The sequence below is a fragment of the Chiloscyllium plagiosum genome, unplaced genomic scaffold (assembly GCF_037043375.1).
Source record: "Chiloscyllium plagiosum isolate Xiang-an unplaced genomic scaffold, Cpla_swu_hap1 HiC_scaffold_6, whole genome shotgun sequence".
Taxonomy (NCBI): Eukaryota; Metazoa; Chordata; class Chondrichthyes; order Orectolobiformes; family Hemiscylliidae; genus Chiloscyllium; species Chiloscyllium plagiosum.
Genome location: NW_028270144.1, coordinates 17,108,313 through 17,127,082, shown reverse-complemented (window position 1 = coordinate 17,127,082; position 18,770 = coordinate 17,108,313). Strand labels below are relative to the sequence as shown.

General features: G+C 42.2%; 1 protein-coding gene across 1 annotated transcript; it reads right to left on the bottom strand.

Annotated features, from left to right (window-relative positions):
* Window positions 1-2,018: 2,018 nt before the first annotated feature.
* On the bottom strand, window positions 2,019-18,443 carry LOC148149715 (uncharacterized). The gene is made up of 4 exons (XM_087987786.1): window positions 18,383-18,443; window positions 13,085-13,690; window positions 12,276-12,410; window positions 2,019-2,185 (listed from the first exon to the last, which is right to left on the bottom strand). The coding sequence occupies exons 1-4, from the start codon at window positions 18,441-18,443 to the stop codon at window positions 2,166-2,168; spliced, it is 822 nt and encodes a 273-aa protein (XP_087843912.1). The 3' UTR covers window positions 2,019-2,165.
* Window positions 18,444-18,770: the final 327 nt, after the last annotated feature.

Genomic DNA, 18,770 nt, shown 5'->3' with positions numbered 1-18,770 from the left:
CGCAATTTCCCGCCAGACATAGTCGACGATGCCCTCCACCGCATCTCTTCCACTTCCCGCTCCTCCGCCCTTGTGCCCCGCCCCTCCAACCACCACCAGGACAGAACCCCACTGGTCCTCACCTACCACCCCACCAACCTCCATGTACAACGTATCATCCACCGTCATTTCCGCCACCTCCAAACGGACCCCACCACCAGGAATATATTTCCCTCCCCTCCCCTATCAGCGTTCCGAAAAGACCACTCCCTCCGTGACTCCCTCGTCAGGTCCACACCCCCCACCAACCCAACCTCCACTCCCGGCACCTTCCCCTGCAACCGCAAGAAATGCAAAACTTGCGCCCACACCTCCCCCCTTACTTCTCTCCAAGGCCCCAAGGGACACTTCCATATCCACCACAAATTCACCTGCACCTCCACACATATCATCTATTGCATCCGCTGCACCCGATGTGACCTGCTCTATATTGGGGAGACAGGCCGCCTACTTGCGGAACGTTTCAGAGAACACCTCTGGGACACCCGGACCAACCAACCCAACCACCCCGTAGCCCAACACTTTAACTCCCTCTCCCACTCCACCAAGGACATGCAGGTCCTTGGACTTCTCCATCGCCAGACCATGGCAACACGACGGTTGGAGGAAGAACGCCTCATCTTCCGCCTCGGAACCCTCCAACCACAAGGGATGAACTCAGATTTCTCCAGTTTCCTCATTTCCCCTCCCCCCACCTTGTCTCAGTCAAATCCCTCGAACTCAGCACCGCCTTCCTAACCTGCAATCTTCTTCCTGACCTCTCTGCCCCCACCCCACTCCGGCCTATCACCCTTACCTTGACCTCCTTCCACCTATCGTATTTCCAATGCCCCTCCCCCAAGTCCCTCCTCCCTACCTTTTATCTTAGCCTGCTGGACACACTTTCCTCATTCCTGAAGAAGGGCTTAGACCCGAAACATCGATTCTCCTGTTCCTTGGATGCTGCCTGACCTGCTGCGCTTTTCCAGCAACACATTTTCAGCTCTTATTCTTGTGCCAGGAATTGATTGTCTGTCTTAAAATGGCTCTATTACTGGTAAACTGGAAAAATATTTTTGCTGTTAATTTAGTTAAATAATCCTGGTACACTCCATAATGGAATTGTAACAATGTGCTATGAGATTAGTAATCCAGTGATAAGGGAAGCTTCCTGCACAGCAGCTGAGAAATCTATATTCAGTGAACTAAATAAATCTGGAATAAAAGTTAGTGTCAGTAACCGTGACCTCATAACTACTGGATTGTTGTAAAATTCCATCTGTTTCACTTGGTCCATGAGGCAGGAATTTGCACCTGGCTCTGGTCTGCATGTGACTCTAGACTTCATTGAAGTGGTTGATCTGCCCTCAGAAACAGCCCAGTGATCCACTTGGTTGTGAAGCAGACAACTGAACTTTTTTCCGTAATTAAATCCCTGCTTCACCAGGAGGACTTAAGAATAAAAATCAAATTCAAATGAATATTACAGCTCAGTAAACAGCGACACTGGCAACAGCAGTTTTCATAATCCATGAAAAGTTACAGGAGAAAAGATTGAGATAACATTGGTGTGATGAGAATGGATGAGCTAAGCTCCACACAGTTGTCAATCCAATATCCGAAGTGAAAAATAGCTGTAAAGTAGAACATGTTTCATTTTGAGTGCTTAATGCAACCATCATATCAGGTACAAATGTTATGTACAGAATAGAAGTCTAAACATGAAGTGTTTAATTGTCACTCTTATTTCTGTATTTACCTATTCAAGCAAGGCGTTCAGTTTCTTCAGTTGGCTGGTGGCTGGTTTGCAAAGCATAGTAACAACCATCAGGGTGGGCTCAATTCTCATACATGTTGAGATTACAATGAAAAACTCTCCTTCTCAACTTCTCCCATCACCTGAGGTGCGGGGATTCTCAGGTTAAACCACCACCATGATATCTCTCTCTCTCTTCTGTAATGTGAAAGCATTCCTATGGTCTAGTGGATTGTGGTGACTTTAGATATTTTATTCAAGAAAATAAAACTGACATTTAATTTCACATCAAAGTGTTCACAACATTGTAGAAATTTCTTTAGGAAGGTGAGTTTAAAAATATCCACCTCATCAAATAATTGGCAATGCTTCAACATTGTTCATTTCTGATCTAGGCTGCAGCAACCTGAGCTGAAGGAAAGAAACAAAATAAAAATTGTTTGCATTTAATACTAGCACATTAGAGTTCAAAAGGGCAACATAAAGATACTGGATGCAGCTTGTATAGTCACTAAGGAGGAATTCTAATAAGTCTCTGTTTTCCCACATCACCTGCCTATATCCAAACTGGTATTCTGTGCAGTAAAACGCCACCCAACTTTGATTAAAAATTGGCTTCATTTGTTACCACTGTGATTGCAGGGCCATTCTTACTGCCCATGCAGATGCAGTGCCTATGATGCCACTGTCAAGTGAAGCTGGGAATGGGGAACCAAGTGGAGCAGGGAGGTCAAGGGAAGTGAGAATGGGGGCAGGAGGTGGTGCGTGGGAATTGGTCTGTGCCAGTACTATGTCTGTTTGGCCACCAGTGGCCAGCACTTAACACTGCCATCATCTGCACAGTTGGCATAGCCATCTCTGCCAGCCATCTTGACATTAGCAACACACTATTAAAAAAATTCTATTTTATATTTGAATCCTTTAAATAAGGATCACACATCAAGTTATCCTTCAGCTCCAATAGAAAGAGGCAATTAAATGAACAGTGCTGATTCGATTACCCTGGGACTTAAGAATTCCTGTAATTTCTGGCAATGGAGATCTGCCTCTGGGTGGTGCCTCTTCTATTGGAACACTTATACACCTAACGGTAAGATCTGGGGGAGTGTTGCTGAACAAAGAGACCTTGGAGTGCAGGTTCATGACTCCTTGAAAGTAGACTCGCAGGTAGATGGGATAGTGAAGAAGGCGTTTGGTATGCTTTCCTTTATTGGTCAGAGCATTGAGTATAGGAGTTGGGAGATCATGTTGCAACTGTACAGGACATTGGTTAGGCCACTTTTAGAATATTGCGTGCAATTCTGGTCTCCTTCCTTTTGGAAGGATGTTGTAAAACTTGAAAGGGTTCAGAAAAGATTTATAAAGATGTTGCCAGGGTTGGAGGATCTGAGCTATAGGAAGAGGCTGAATAGGCTGGGGCGGTTTTCTCTGGAGAGTCAGAGGCTGAGGGGTCACTCCAGAGGTATCTGGAGCGGTATATGAATAGGAAGGGTTTAGAGGTATTTGGGCCAAGTGCTGGCAAATGGAACTACATAAGGTTAGGATATCTGGTCAGCATGGACAAGTTGGACCAAAGGGTCTGTTTCTGTGCTGTACATCTCTATGACTCAAGGACTCTATGACCTGCCTGACATTGTCATGAATGTGTTACAACTTCTTTCAGATTGGTCTCCTGTCGTGCAGTAGCTGTGTCCCTATCTCCAAGCCAAAAGATCTGGCTTCATGTCCCTCCAGCTCCAGAGGTGTACAATAACATTTCTGAACAGACTGATTTTATTTTAAAATTTAGTAAAACAGGTAACTTCTTTCAGATAGACATTAAGATCGGAACCATCATTCTCCTTTCTCGTCACACAGTGCAGCAAATTCTGAACACTTTACAGATGGAAAGCCCACTCAGTCAGGTGGAATGCTGTATTCGCAACTCACCCAAACAGAGCGATTTTATAAATTCTATCAGTCTGGAAACAGACATGATAGATCAAAGTCTTGTTTTGAATGCCCTCATGCAGCGTGTTAAATTAGCCGTCTAGGTTACTTCCCTGATCCAGCTACCTTTTATTCTCTGTATAGTAGAGCACACAAATGCATTTCACACCTTTCCATCCCTTATCTTTGGGAAAGGTAGTTTTCATTCCTAAATTTGCAATCCTCTATCCTGAGAAAGAAACCCTCAACTATTTATAATGTGGCAAATCTGGATTCTTGTTGAGTTTACCTGTAACTTTTAAAAATAGGCAATTAGTTATTTTCAAAGTGGAAGCCATGTTTGGGAGATTTTTCAAGCATTTTGCATTCATACACACAGTGTCAGCTGCACCTTTGGTAAAACGACAGCAATGAAGAGGAACAAGCTCCACAGATTTTTCCAGCCAATGTCATTTGAGAGTTTGACTTCCTGTAGTTGTCAAGTCAGCTGTGGAAACACAGCTACTTGTCTCTGATTAGGAACCAATTCCATCAAATCAGGCCGGAATTTAATGCTTACAGTGTCAAACAGGGGGTGAATTACCAAATGTATATTTGCAATCATCAACAACGTCCATGTGATCTTCTTCATGATAATCTTTTAAAGTTGTATCAACAATCATATTAAGATTATATTCACATTGGCTGAATTTTAAAGGAAAACTCCTGTATAATTGAAACCAAAAGTAATGCTCTGTATTTGTCTAATGAACAAGAGCATAGATACTTCTTGCAATGGGGAACAGAAGGAAGTGATTTGTACAGCCTTGCCTGTGTTGGTTCTTTGAAAGAGAAATGGTTAGTCCCATGCTTTCTGCTTTTTGTCTGTAAACCTGTTCAATTTAACTCCACAACACCCTTTTAAATAAAGGAGCAAATTACTGCTGGAATCTGTACTGAAAACAAAAAAATGCTGGAGAACACAGCGGGTCAGGCAGTATTCACTGAGAGAGAGCAAACTGATGTTTCAAGTCTAGATGACTCATCATCAGAGCCATCTGGACTTGAACCATTATCTGGCTCTCTCTCCATGGATGCTGCCTGACCTGCTTTGACCTCCAGCATTCATTGTTTTTCAGTTCCTCTTAACTATAGGAGCAGTTGTTGCGAGTGATGCACAAATTTGTTCCTCTGAGACAGGTAAGAAGGGGTAAGATTAAGGAACCTTGGATGATGAGAATAGAGGAGCTTATCGTCAAAAGGAAGAAGGCAGCTTACGTTAGGTGGGGGAAGCAAGGATCTAGCACAGCTTTAGAGGATTACAGGCTTGCTAGAAAGGAGCTCAGAAATGGACTGAGGAGAGCGTGGAGGGGACACAAGAAAGGCTTGGCAAGAAGGATTAGGGAGAACCCAAAGGCTTTTTACTCATACATGAGGGATAAGAGAATGTACAGGGAGAAGGTAGGGCCGATCAGGGATAGCGTAGGGAACTTGTGCGTGGAGTCTGAACAGATAGGGGAAGCCCTAAATGAGTTTTTTGCTTCGGCTTTCACCAAGGAAAGGGAACTTGTTGTAAATGAAAACTTAGAGGAGCTGGGATACAGTCTTGACCAGATCAAGATTGATGAAGGTGATGTGCAAGAAATTTTGGAAAACATTAAGATTGATGAGTCCCCAGGGCCAGACCAGATTTATCCTAGTCTGCTCCGGGAAGTGAGAAAGGAGGTTGCTAAACCACTGGCGAGGATATTTGCCTACTCACTCTCCATGGGAGTCGTACCGGAGGATTGGAAGGAGGCGAATGTTGTTCCACTTTTCAAGAAGAATAATAGGGAATTCCCTGGCAATTACAGACCAGTCAGTCTCATGTCTGTGGTCAGCAAAGTTATGGAAAGAATTCTGAGGGATAGGATTCATGACTATTTGGCAAAGCATAGTGTGATTAAATGCAGTCAGCATGGCTTTGTGAGGGGCAGGTCATGCCTCACAAATCTTATTGAGTTCTCTGAGGAGGTGTCAAGACAGGTCGACGAAGGTCGAGCAGTGGATGTGGTGTATATGGACTTCAGCAAGGTATTTTATAGGGTTCCCCATGGTAGGCTCATTCATAAAGTCAGGAAGTATGGGATGCAGGGAGGTTTGGCTATCTGGATTCAGAATTGGTTGGCTGACAGAAGGAAGAGAGAGGTTGTGGATGGAAAGTATTCTGCCTGGAAGACAGTGTTGAGTGGGGTCCCACAGGGCTCTGTTCTTGGGCATCTGCTCTTTGTAGTTTTTATAAATGACTTGGATGAGGAGGTTGAGGGGTGGGTTAGTAAATTTGCAAATGACACAAAGATTGGAGGTGTCGTCGATAGTATAGAGGGCTACTGCAGGCTGCAGCGTGACATAGACAGGATGCAGAGCTCGGCTGAGAAATGGCAGATGGAGTTCAACCTGGATAAATGCGAAGTGATGCATTTTGGAAGGTCGAAGTCGAATGCTGAATATAGGATTAAAGACAGGATTCTAGGCAGTGTGGAGGAACAGAGGGATCTGGGTGTGCAAGTACATAGATCCCTCAAAGTTGCCACCCAAGTGGATAGGGTTGTTAAGAAAGCATATGGTGGTTTGGCTTTCATTGACAGGGGGATCAAGTTTAAGAGCCGCGAAGTTTTGCTGCAGCTCTACAAGTCCCTGGTGAGACCACACTTGGAATATTGTGTCCAGTTCTGGTCGCCCTACTATAGGAAAGTTACAGAGGCTTTGGAGAGGGTGCAAAGAAGGTTTACCAGGATGCTGCCTGTACTGGATGGGTTGCCTTATGAAGAAAGGTTGAAAAAGCTTGCACTTTTCTCTCTGGAGAGAAGGAGAAAGAGAGGAGACCTGATCGAGGTGTACAAAATAATGAGAGGAATAGATAGAGTCAATAGCCAGAGACTTTTCCCCAGGGCAGGATTGACTGGTACGAGAAGTCATAGTTTGAAAATATTAGGAGGAAGGTATAAAGGAGACATCAGAGGTAAGTTCTTTACGCAGAGAGTTGTGAATGCATGGAATGCGTTGCCAGCTCTGGTGGTGGAAGTGAAGTCATTGGGGACATTTAAGCGACTGCTGGACATGCACATGGATAGCAGTGAGTAGGTTAAGTTAAGTTACTATATTTTACATTAGGATTAAGTCTCAGCACAACATCGTGGGCCTAAGGGCCTGTTCTGTGCTGTACCTTTCTATGTTCTATGTTCTATAATTGATTCAGACTCAATCACCTTTCCAGGTTGTGCACTTCAAATCCCAATCATTTCCTGAGTGAAAATCTCACTGAAACCCAAAAACAAACACTGCAAGGGATAGACAACGTAGATGAAGATATTTCTCTTTGAGGAGTTGGGGAGTCTGGAATCAGGGAGTCTAGAACCAGGGCACACAATTTAAATAATATCGGGGATGCCATTCAGGAGAGAGATGTGGACTTTATTTTGTTCAAAACATTGTGAATCTTTACCCTAGAGTGGTCTCGAAGCTTGGTCTTTGATCTATTTAAAGTAAAGGCTGATAGATTTCTAATTGGTATAAATGAATATAGAATACTGTGGGTAAAAGTGATTTGAAGTTTTCAGTCTGCCATGATTGAATTAGGGGGTGGAGCAGGCTCGAATAGCTGACTGGCCAGTTTCTATGTTTTAAAAATGTTTCTCCTCATTCTCTCTTTAGATCTGTTGCTGCTACTAATGAATCTAAGATCTCTGGTTATGGACCTACTGGTGAAATATTACTTTTTCCCTCTGTTTTTATCGACACCTTATACCATCATGAAATCTCCTCATAACCTTGTCTATTTCAAGGAGTGAACCATTGAGCCTGTTTCTATGCTGTATGATTGTATGACTCTATGGCTTTATGAGAACAGTCTTAATTTTTCCACCCTCTACTCTCAGTGGAAGTCCATCAGCGCTGGGAACATTGTGGCAAACGTGCTTTTTAAAGACTTTTTACATTCTCTCTTGCATTAGTATCCCCTGAATTGTTCACATTTCTCCAGCTGAGAGCATTTATAGAGTCATAGAGCCATACAGAACAGAAACCAACCCTTCAGTCCAACTCGTCCATGCTGACCCAGTTTCCCAAACTAAACTAGTCCAAATGCCCGCATTTGACCATAACCCTCTAAACCTTTCCTCTTCAGGTACCTGTCCAAATGTCTTTTCAATGTTATAACTCTACTTGCATCTACCATTTCCTCCTGTAGTTTATTCCACATATTAGAATTAGTAATCCTGACAATGTAGAAACTGGCCCTTTGGCCCAACAAGTCCACACTGATCTTCCAAACAGTAACCCACCCAGACCTATTCCCCTACCCTATTGTCTTTTTTATTTACCCCCAACTAATGCACCTAATCTGCACATTGCTGAACACTATGGGCAATTTAGCATGGTCAATTCACTTGACTTGCACAACTTTGGATTGTGGGAGGAAACCCACGCAGATACAGGGAGAATGTGCAAACAGTTACCCAAGGCTGGAATTGAACCTGGGTCATTGGCGCTGTGAGGCGGCAGTGCTAACCACTGAGCAGCCATGCCACCCCCAACCCTTTATGTGAAAAGATTGCACCTCAAGTCCCTTTAAATCTTTCTGCTCTCACATTAAAATTATGCCCCCAATATTTGTGTCAAAATCTACAAAACCCCACAGAAAATTCTTAGGCCAGTTTTAAATTAACCCCTGACGAGATGCTCCAGATGCATTATACCGTATTGTGCATTTTAGAATTTTTTATTTATTTTCTGTGCTTCTGTAAGTGATTCTATTTGTAAATTAATCTCAGTAATAGATTAGTCCCGTTACAGAAAGGAATCTTGCATGGTTGACATTATCCGATTGTCATGTGACATGGAGTTAAAACTGGTTCCTTCAAAAGTTGGCGCAGAGGCAGAGCGGAAGAGTCGGACATCGCACAGAGCCGTGGTTATAGGGGACTCCATCGTGAGAGGAACTGACTGGGGTTTTTGTGGCAGCAGACGGGATTTAAGGATGGTGTGTTGCCTTCCTGGTGCTAGGGTGAAAGACATCGCGGACAGAGTGCAGGAAATCCTCAAGGACGAGGGTGAAGAGCCAGAGGTGGGGGTACATGTCGGCACAAATGATGTCGGGAAGAAGAGGAGGAACATACCACAGCGGGACTTCAGAGAACTAGGAAGAAGGCTGAAAAGCAGGACGTCCAAGGTGGTTATCTCCGGTTTGCTTCCAGTTCCTCAGGCTGGTGAGGCCAGAAACACGGAGATAATGGACTTGAACGTGTGGCTGGGGAACTGGTGCAGGAAGCAAGGATTTAAGTTCTTGGATCACTGGGGTATATTTAGTGGTAAGCATAAATTCTACAAGAGAGACGGTTTGCACCTTAATAGGTTAGGGACCAGCATTCTGGCACGCAGGTTTTCTACTGCAGCACCGCTACATTTAAACTAAGTAGCGGGGGGGGGGAGGGGACAAACTGGATGTTTAAAAAGGAAATTGAAGGGAAAGTTAGAACAAGAGAAGTCAAGAAAGACAACTATATCAATGAGGCAGAAAACTCGGAAAGGGATCATGCTGTAAGGTTGAGTGAAATAGGGGTTGATGGGAAGGGTGAGAGCAGTAACAAATTAAAAATACTATACATTAATGCACGAAGCATTAGACAAGATGGATGAGCTTGAGGCTCTTTTGGAAATTGGCAGATACGATATTGTGGGGATAACTGAGACGTGGCTTCAAGTGGACAGGGCCTGGGAAATGAATATTCAAGGGTACACGTGCTAGCGTAAGGACAGACTGACAGGCAGAGGGAGTGCGGTGGCCTTGTTGGTAAGGGAGGATATTCAGTCCCTTGCGCGGGGGGACCTAGAGTCAGGGGATGTAGAGTCAGTGTGGATAGAGCTGCGAAATACTAAGGGTAAAAAGACCCTCTTGGGAGTAATCTACAGGCCCCCAAACAGTAGTCTGGATGTCGGATGTAAGTTGAATCAGGAGCTGAAATTGGCCTGTCGCAAAGATGTTACTACAGTTGTTATGGGGGATTTTAACATGCAGGTAGACTGCGAGAATCAGGATGGGATTGGACCTCAAGAAAGAGACTTTGTGGAGTGCCTCAGAGATGGATTCTTAGAGCAGCTGGTGCTGGAGCTGACCAGGGAGAAGGCAATTCTGGATCTGGTATTGTGTAACGAACCAGAATTGGTCAGAGACCTCGAAGTGAAGGAGCCATTGGGAAGTAGTGACCATAATACATTAAGCTTCAATCTGCAATTTGAGGGGGAGAGGGTACAGTCGGAAGTGACAGTACTTCTGTTGAATAAAGGGAACTATGGAGCTATGAGGGAGGAGCTGGCCAAAGTTCAATGGTGCAATACCTTAGCAGGAATGACCGTGGAGGAACAATGGCGATATTTCTGTGTATAATGCAGAAGTTGCAGGATCAGTTCATTCCTAAAAGGAAGAAAGATCCCAGGAGGAGGCATGGGTGGCCGTGGCTGATGAGGGAAGTTAAGAAACATATAAAGTTAAAAGAGAAAAAGTATAACATAGCAAAGATAAGTGGGAAAACGGAGGACTGGGAAGCTTTTAAAGAGCAACAGAGGATTACTAAGGAGGAAATACACAGAGGAAAAATGAGGTACGAAGGTAAACTGGTCAATAATATAAAGGAGGATAGTAAAAGCTTTTTTAGGTATGTGCAAGGCAAAAAAATGGTTAGGACTAAAATTGGGCCCTTGAAGACAGAAACAGGGGAATATATTACCGGGAACAAAGAAATGGCAGAAGAATTAAATGTGTACTTCAGATCTGTGTTCACTGGGGAAGACACAAGCAATCTCCCTGAGGTAACAGTAGCTGAAGGGCCTGAACTTAAGGGACCTTATGTTTGCCAGGATTTGGTGTTGGAGAGACTGTTAGGTCTGAAGGTTGATAAGTCTCCGGGGCCTGATGGTCTGCATCCCAGGGTACTGAAGGAGGTGGCTCGGGAAATCGTGGATGCGTTGGTGATTATTTTCCAGAGTTCGATAGATTCGGGGTCGGTTCCTGAGGATTGGAGGGTGGCTAATATTATACCACTTTTTAAGAAAGGTGGGAGAGAGAAAGCAGGAAATTATAGACCAGTTAGTCTGACCTCAGTGGTGGGAAAGGTGCTGGAGTCTATTATAAAGGATGAAATTACGGCACATCTGGATAGTAGTAACAGGATAGGACAGAGTCAGCATGGATTCATGAAGGGGAAATCATGCTTGACTAATCTTCTTGAATTTTTTGAGGAGGTAACTCTGAAGATGGACAAGGGAGATCCAGTAGGTGTAGTGTACCTGGACTTTCAGAAAGCTTTTGATAAAGTCCCACACAGGAGGTTAGTGAGTAAAATTAGGGCGCATGGTATTGGGGGCAAAGTACTAGATTGGATTGAAAATTGGTTGGCTAATAGGAAACAAAGGGTAGTGATAAACGGCTCCATTTTGGAATGGCAGGCAGTGACCAGTGGGGTACCGCAGGGATCCGTGCTGGGACCGCAGCTTTTTACAATATATGTTAATGATATAGAAGATGGTATCAGCAATATCATTAGCAAATTTGCTAATGATACAAAGCTGGGTGGCAGGGTGAAATGTGATGAGGATGTTAGGAGATTACAGGGTGACCTGGACAAGTTAGGTGAGTGGGCAGATGCATGGCAGATGCAGTTTAATGTGGATAAATGTATGGTTATCCACTTTTGTGGCAAGAACAGGAAGGCAGATTACTACCTCAATGGAATCAATTTAGGTAAAGGGGCAGTACAGAGAGATCTGGGTGTTCTTGTACACAAGTCAATGAAGGCAAGCATGCAGGTACAGCAGGTAGTGAAGAAAGCTAATAGCATGCTGGCCTCCATAACAAGAGGAATTGAGTATAGAAGCAAAGACGTGCTTCTGCAGCTGTACAGGGCCCTGGTGAGACCACACCTGGAGTACTGTGTGCAGTTCTGGTCTCCAAATTTGACATTCTGGCTATTGAGGGAGTGCAGCGTAGGTTTACGAGGTCAATTCCTGGAATGGTGGGATTACCTTACACTGAAAGACTGAAGCGACTAGGCTTGTATACCCTTGAGTTTAGAAGACTGAGAGGGGATCTGATTGATACGTATAAGATTATGAAAGGATTGGACACTCTGGCAGCAGGAAACATGTTTCCGCTGATGGGTGAGTGCCGAACCAGAGGACACAGCTTAAAAATACGGGGTAGACCATTTAGAACAGAGATGAGGAGAAACTTCTTCACCCAGTGAGTGGTGGCTGTGTGGAATGCTCTCCCCCAGAGGGCAGTGGAGGCCCAGTCTCTGGATTCATTTAAGAAAGAGTTGGATAGAGCTCTCAAAGATAGTGGAATCAAGGGTTATGGAGATAAGGCAGGAAGAGGATACTGATTAGAAATGATCAGCCATGATCATATTGAATGGCGGTGCAGGCTCGAAGGGCTGAATGGCCTACTCCTGCACCTATTGTCTATTGTCTATTGTCTTGTCAGCCAATCTTTCAAGTTGAGGTTTAAGATCCTGGTTTCACTGGATGATGGAATTGGTGCAGTGCAAACTTAACATACCTTGGTCTAACCTTTGACACAACATCTTTTTGCTCAAGCTTGGCACAAAGGACACCATAAGTCCAATAAAGACACCAGTACTTGCTGCAACCGTTCCAATGGTGCTTCCTAAAGTTTCTTTTAAATGAGAAAGTTCTAAAAGTGAATAAGATGAGAAATAGACACCTTAATCAGACAAAAGACATGTTACTTATTAAGCACATAGTAACATAGCTAGCTTTTTCTACATTTCTTGTCACTTTTGGCCAGCCCTTCTATGATCTGTAATTTCTTCTTTAAATCTCTCTCTGCCCTAATACCATCTTTCCCTTTTTAAGTACCCAACGCTGCATTTCCCATGGCTGCAACTCCCAACTAGCCTGCACATTCCCAGACACTATGGGCAATTTAGCACAGCCAAACCATTTAACCTGCACATCCTTGAAACTGTGAGAGGAAACCAGACCACCCGGAGGAAACTGACACAGACACTGTGCAAACTCCATACAGTCACCCGAGGCTGGAATCGAACCCAGGTCCCTGGTGCTGTGAGGCAGCAGCACTCACCACTGAACCACCATGTCACCCAAAATTAATGTAAGTCATTAATTTTGAATTACAAACATTAACTTTATTAAACAAAGTCATACAGTACAAGGAAGTAAACTAACGACTACCATCCATGGTACTGGGGGACGTTACAGTAATATTGTAGGTCATGATGAATTTGATTACTTCTGGTCGTATTATTATCTGATAAAGGAATTTGTTTTTTTTCCAAAGGAAAATATCAGTTGTTTACCTTTTGAAGGACGACAATGTAAAATCACCTTCTTTTGATTTCACCATGAGGTGTGTACCATCACCATTTAGAGTTGTCCCATTATTAAGCATTACAGTACAGAAGTAAGTGCCATTATCCCTCTTAGTCACGTTCAGAAATGTCAAGGAAGCATCTCCATTAGATAGATTTCCACTTAAAAACACTCGACCAGAGTAGATACCGGAGCCTGTTGTGTTGTCTCTTACAGGATAGAACTTTTCAGTGGCTTCTTCTCTGTACCACAACATAGAGTCTTTGTTTAAGGAAGTATTATCGTTAAGATACCAACATGGTAAAACCACCGACTTCCCTTTCTCAGCTTTCAACTTGGCAATACCCTGATTCACAAGTGGCTGTTCTGTTTGGGTAAGTGCATCTTCTGCCATAGTGGCTTCAGTAGTTTTGGTGGCGATTGACTCAATCCTGCTTTCAGAAAGTAATCCATTCCCAATAGGCACAAGGATGGCTATTGCAACTGCTTTCAACGACAGGCTTGTATTTGTAATCATATTGCCATTTCGATCAGCCGTAGTTTCACCAGGATGGGTTTCCTGATGAAGGAAGGCAGAGCTGGTTCCACTTGTAGCCATATGCTCAGTCCTGATGAATGCAGCTGTTTAATATTTGTGGACTGTAACCCACGGGAGGCCAGCAGAATTTTATTTTGTCGATGAAATTGATAACCTAGTTAAAAGGAGTGCACTTAGAATTTTTCTACATAGAATCCCTGCAGTGTGGAAGCAGACCATTTGGCCTATCAAGTCCACACTGAACCTCTGAAGAACATCCAACTTAGGCCCACCCTACCCTTGTAACCTTCATTTCCAATGGCTAACCCACCTGGCCTGTACATCCCTGGATACTATGAGCAATTTGCCACAGCCAATCCACCTAACCTACATGTCTTTGGACTATAGGAGGAAACTCACAAAGACACAGGGAGATTGTATAAACTCCATGCAGATCGTGACCCAAGGCTGGAAATGAACCTGGATCTCCAGTACTGTGAGGCAGTAATGCTAACCACTGAGCCACGATGCTGCCTTCATAGTGCACAGAGCAAATCTACCATCTCCATATTGATTAGATAGGAAGGTAAACATGGAAAGGTTGTTTCCATTTGTGGAGGTAACCATAGCCATAAACACAAGGTGGTCACTAAAAATTGTAAGACTGGATTCAAGAAAAATATCTTTCGAATCATAAGTTGTAGCTACCACATGGAATGGGTGAGGTGAATGGCATAGATTCTTTTGATGGAGATCCAAATAGATAGTTCAGGCAGAATGTATGAAATGGATATATCATAGAGTCATAGAGATGTACAGACCCTTCGGTCCAACCCGTCCATGCTGACCAGATATCCCAACCCAATCTAGTCCCACCTGCCAGAACCCGGCCCATTTCCCTCCAAACCCTTCCTATTCATACACTCATCCAAATGCCTCTTAAATGTTGCAATTGTACCAGCCTCCACCACTTCCTCTGGCAGCTTATTCCATACCTGTACGATCCTCTGTGTGAAAAAGTTGCCCCTGAGGTCCCTTTTATATCTTTTCCCTCTCACCCTAAACCTATGCCCTCTAGTTCTGGACTCCCCGACCCCAGGGAAAAGACTTTGCCTATTTACCCTATCCATGCCCCTCATAATTTTGTAAACCTCTATAAGGTCACCCCTCAGCCTCTGACGCTCCAGGGAAAACATGCCCAGCCTGTTCAGCCTCTCCCTGTAGCTCAAATCCTCCAACCCTGGTAACATCCTTGTAAATCTTTAGGTAAGGTGACGAAACAGGACGAGGATTGTATGAAGCATTAACACGTGGTGGTCTGAATGGCCCATATCAATGCTGTAACATTTACTAAATCTAACATCTCAACTTTTATTATGTTTGACAAAGGATTTCCTCTTTTTATGGTTGCATCAATATGCATGACAGTCTATATTTGTTAAATCCTACTTTCCCTCACCTTGGCTCTTTGCCTGAGGTCAGATATTTTCCTTGCTACTTCTCCAAGTTCTTGAAGTGTGTTACCACACATTTATTGCCTTGGTTTTGGTATTCCCAACTTTTTTTCCCTGTGCTCCCTCCTGATTTTTTTCTTTCTGCCTTCCTACTGCTTACTATTAGATTCACATCCTAATGCAGAATTAAAATATGAAGCTTGGTTTCCATCCTGTTGATAGAGAATTTACACGCTCTACAAATATATTGGTGGTTCAATAGTTCTTAACTCATGCAGAACGATAAATCAGGACTAGTTTCTGTTTTCGTGTGTACTCACATCATTGGGGGTATGGACTCAGAATTGCTCCTTATTTGACATTTACAATATTAAGGGTTCTTGCTAGAATGAGCTCAAAGTAAATAGATAGATTCCAAGGGTATTGAATGGCTAATTTTCCAAATATACAGTTTTAATTGTTAGTCATGAGTTCTCATACTCAAAAAATTGAGATGAATTTCATGCAGTTTTCCATCTCGATATCAGTCTGGAATTTACTGGTGTGAAGCATCTTACAGAGAGCCCCATTCGGTAGAACTGTTCCTGCATCCTACAACTTAAAAACAGCACATCCCATAAAGTTTTGAAAGTAAGGCTTCTCTCTCCATCCCCAGGATTCCAGGGGGGGAAATCGGGTCCTTAAGACCAGAGCTGTGAAATGGACTAAGTGGACTTTGTCTTAAATTCTCGTTTCTTTTAATTTCTAGATTTTATTTTCTTCTATTATCGTGGAGGCACTGTTGTTCTGAGCATTTTGTTTCTTTATTTTTCTAACATTTCTCTGATTTTATACTTTGGAATTTCTGCAATGCTAGACCTTTTATTTGTTTATTTTTCTAATTTTTTTCCTAGCCATTTGTGCTCAAGAATCTGTACCTGGGTATCTATGTACTGAAGCTAGCGCTGTAAGTGGCGACTTGTAAACCTTTCACTGTACTCATGTGAGGACATGTGACAATAGACCTAAATCAATTCAATTCTACTTCTCATTCTTACACTGCTTCTCCTTTCCTTCCAAACAAGAGGTGGTGAGCAGTACGGTGTGATGTAGTGAGGATGGCTAATGTCCATTTAGAGTGAAGGCTACAAGGCAAACCAGCCCTCCATGGTTGGTTTTCCCCGATCCCTTGCCCAATTGCTGATGTATTTCCCCACCCCTTTGCTTCACCATGCCCAATCCTCCTTCAACTTTCCAAAATTCATTTCCATTCCAACATTTCCTCACGTAGCTCCCATTACAACTTTCCTGTTGAAACAACATGCCCAACCTCTGTAACATCTATTTCTCTTGATCTGCTGTTCATCATTATCCTGGATTTTTGCTTTTCGCCCACAAAGTGCAGTTTGCAAGGGGGTAGAGGCCTCCTTCCCCTTAACTAATTTACCTCCAATGCTGCTCATTCCTGTCCTTTGATAGAATTGGCGACAAGACAATGTAATGCGCCCATTCAATTTTGCAGCATGTACTCTGTTCTAGTAATACACAAATTTACATATTGAGATCACAAATTTAGTCATAGCTAGGAGACAATACTAAATGTGAGTTAGTTTATTATTTCTGAATGTGAATTGTACAGTGCCAAATATGGGTGGCTCAGTATTTACAGAATCTGCTGTATATATTGCTGGTAATTACTATCCTTTGTCAGAGTAAATAAGACAAATACACAGATAGTAGAGGGTTCCAGGATTACTGTGCATTTATGACCCTGTGCTCAATGTCATTTACAAGATCCAGTCTATATTGAAAGCAAAATGATATTAGACACAAGATATGTAATTTTGTAATACTGGGTTTCTTTAAATAGTTGATCTTGTCAGTGTAGCTTTATCAGTCAGAAGGGCAAGAGAGAAAATGGATAAAGAGATATGAATGGAGGGCAGATTGATTAAATCAGTGGTAGGGAAATTGACAAAGAAAGAAATATGAAAGTGAAATATCTGTATTGGTGCAGATTGCCAACACGTCCACATGCAACACGTGATAGAAAGGACACAAGGTGCAAGTAGCAAATGCAGCTTAGGGAGAACTCCCCCAATCTGACATTCCTATTGTGATCTGCATTCACCGATTCACATCACCACATGATAACTGTGATTGTAGGTAACTGTTGGCAGCAAAAAATGATCACAAAATAAGCCTTTATATTCTGGGCATCACACTTTGCAAAAGATGTGAAGGCTTTTCAGATGGTACAGAAGAGATTTACCTTTGAATACTTCCAAAGATGTTGGGATTAAGGATACATGGAATAATTGGAGAAGTTGGAGTTGTTCTCCTTGGATCAGGGAAAGATTAAAGTTTTCTGATGACTAAAGGATCGCTATCAGTGCACAAAGATTTAAATTGAATGGAAACAGATCAAGAGTAGAACCTTAAGTAAGAAAACATTTTATGCAACAAATGGTTTGGATTTGTAATGCACTGCATGATAGAGTAGTGGATATATATTCAATGTTAGCCTTCAAAATGGGATAAGAATTCATGGGAGAAAAATGCAGGAATACAGGGAAATGTGGGATGAATTGGATTGTTCTTTAAAGGGACTGAAGTAAGATCACTGGATTAAGTGATTACATAAAAAGTTCTTGCACAATTATAAACTTAAACTGAGAAGTAATAAAAACAAATCAGTGCAATTATACTCCGAGTGGTGTAATAAAATGCAAACAAAATAAAAAAGACTATTGTTTTGGCAGCATTTGACTTATGATCAAAGTGATGTACAAATAACTAAGATGTCTACAAGAAATGTCAATATGAGTGTCAGTTATGATCTTGGTAAGATTTTCAGCTACAAAGAGCCTTCTATGATTCCATGTGCAAACATATCCCCCAAGTTCAAGATAATTTGCAAATGTGCATAATTGCCAAACTTATGAAGAATACCTGGTATCGTATTCAAATAATAACATGAACTTGCTAATTTGTACCCGAGTGAAATACTTTGGAATTCAAAAACTATTCAATAAATAAACTTTTGAATATCAATCCAAATTATTAAATAAACAAATAACCCTACTAAACTTAAGATAAATGATACAACTTCAATGCTCAGCAATTTTAAACTGCCCGTGTTTGCACAATCACCATTTTAGACAGGAGGAAGGATTTTAAAACTGCCTACTGCAAATGAAATTTGATAAGAAACATGAGATTTTCGAGAGTGGCCTTGGAATGAGTGATTTATGCTGCTTTTGAAAGTAACATCTATACAACGGTAATGATTAACTTTTTTTAAAAAGCTGTCACCGACAATATTGACTTTAACACCAGGATGAAAATTTATCGCTTACTCACCAATTAGAAACACAAGCTGCAAATTTGCTTGAATGAAGGCTGTAGGACCAAAGAATTTCATGTTTTCAAAGCTTTCACTGCAGAAGAAATGCAGGCAGAGGCTAGAGAATATGAGTCACAGATATCCATAATACTTGCATTTCAAAGTAGGTCTTATGGAAATGTTATTGCAGCTCGAGAAAATATTTTTCAGATGTTGGAAAGATTTCAAACTGAAAATCTAGTCAAAAGTTATATATATAATTTGGAGATATTAATTATCCTGCAAGCTTCAACTGATATATTTACAATTTGGAAAATAAATTCAAATTTCTTCTTTACAATTTTTTACAACATTGGCAACAGTTATTGTTGAAACTATTAAGAGCAGTGTAAAATAAATTGGTGA

What these genes read in the sequence shown, in the direction of transcription:
- LOC148149715 (XM_087987786.1), bottom strand. Translation starts at nt 18,443, where the DNA reads ATGAAATTCTTTGGTCCTACAGCCTTCATTCAAGCAAATTTGCAGCTT. An exon ending in GCAGCTTGTGTTTCTAATTG is followed by an intron (nt 13,691 to 18,382) that starts GTGAGTAAGCGA and finishes AATATTAAACAG; the next exon opens with CTGCATTCATCAGGACTGAG. An exon ending in CATGGTGAAATCAAAAGAAG is followed by an intron (nt 12,411 to 13,084) that starts GTGATTTTACAT and finishes ATTCACTTTTAG; the next exon opens with AACTTTCTCATTTAAAAGAA.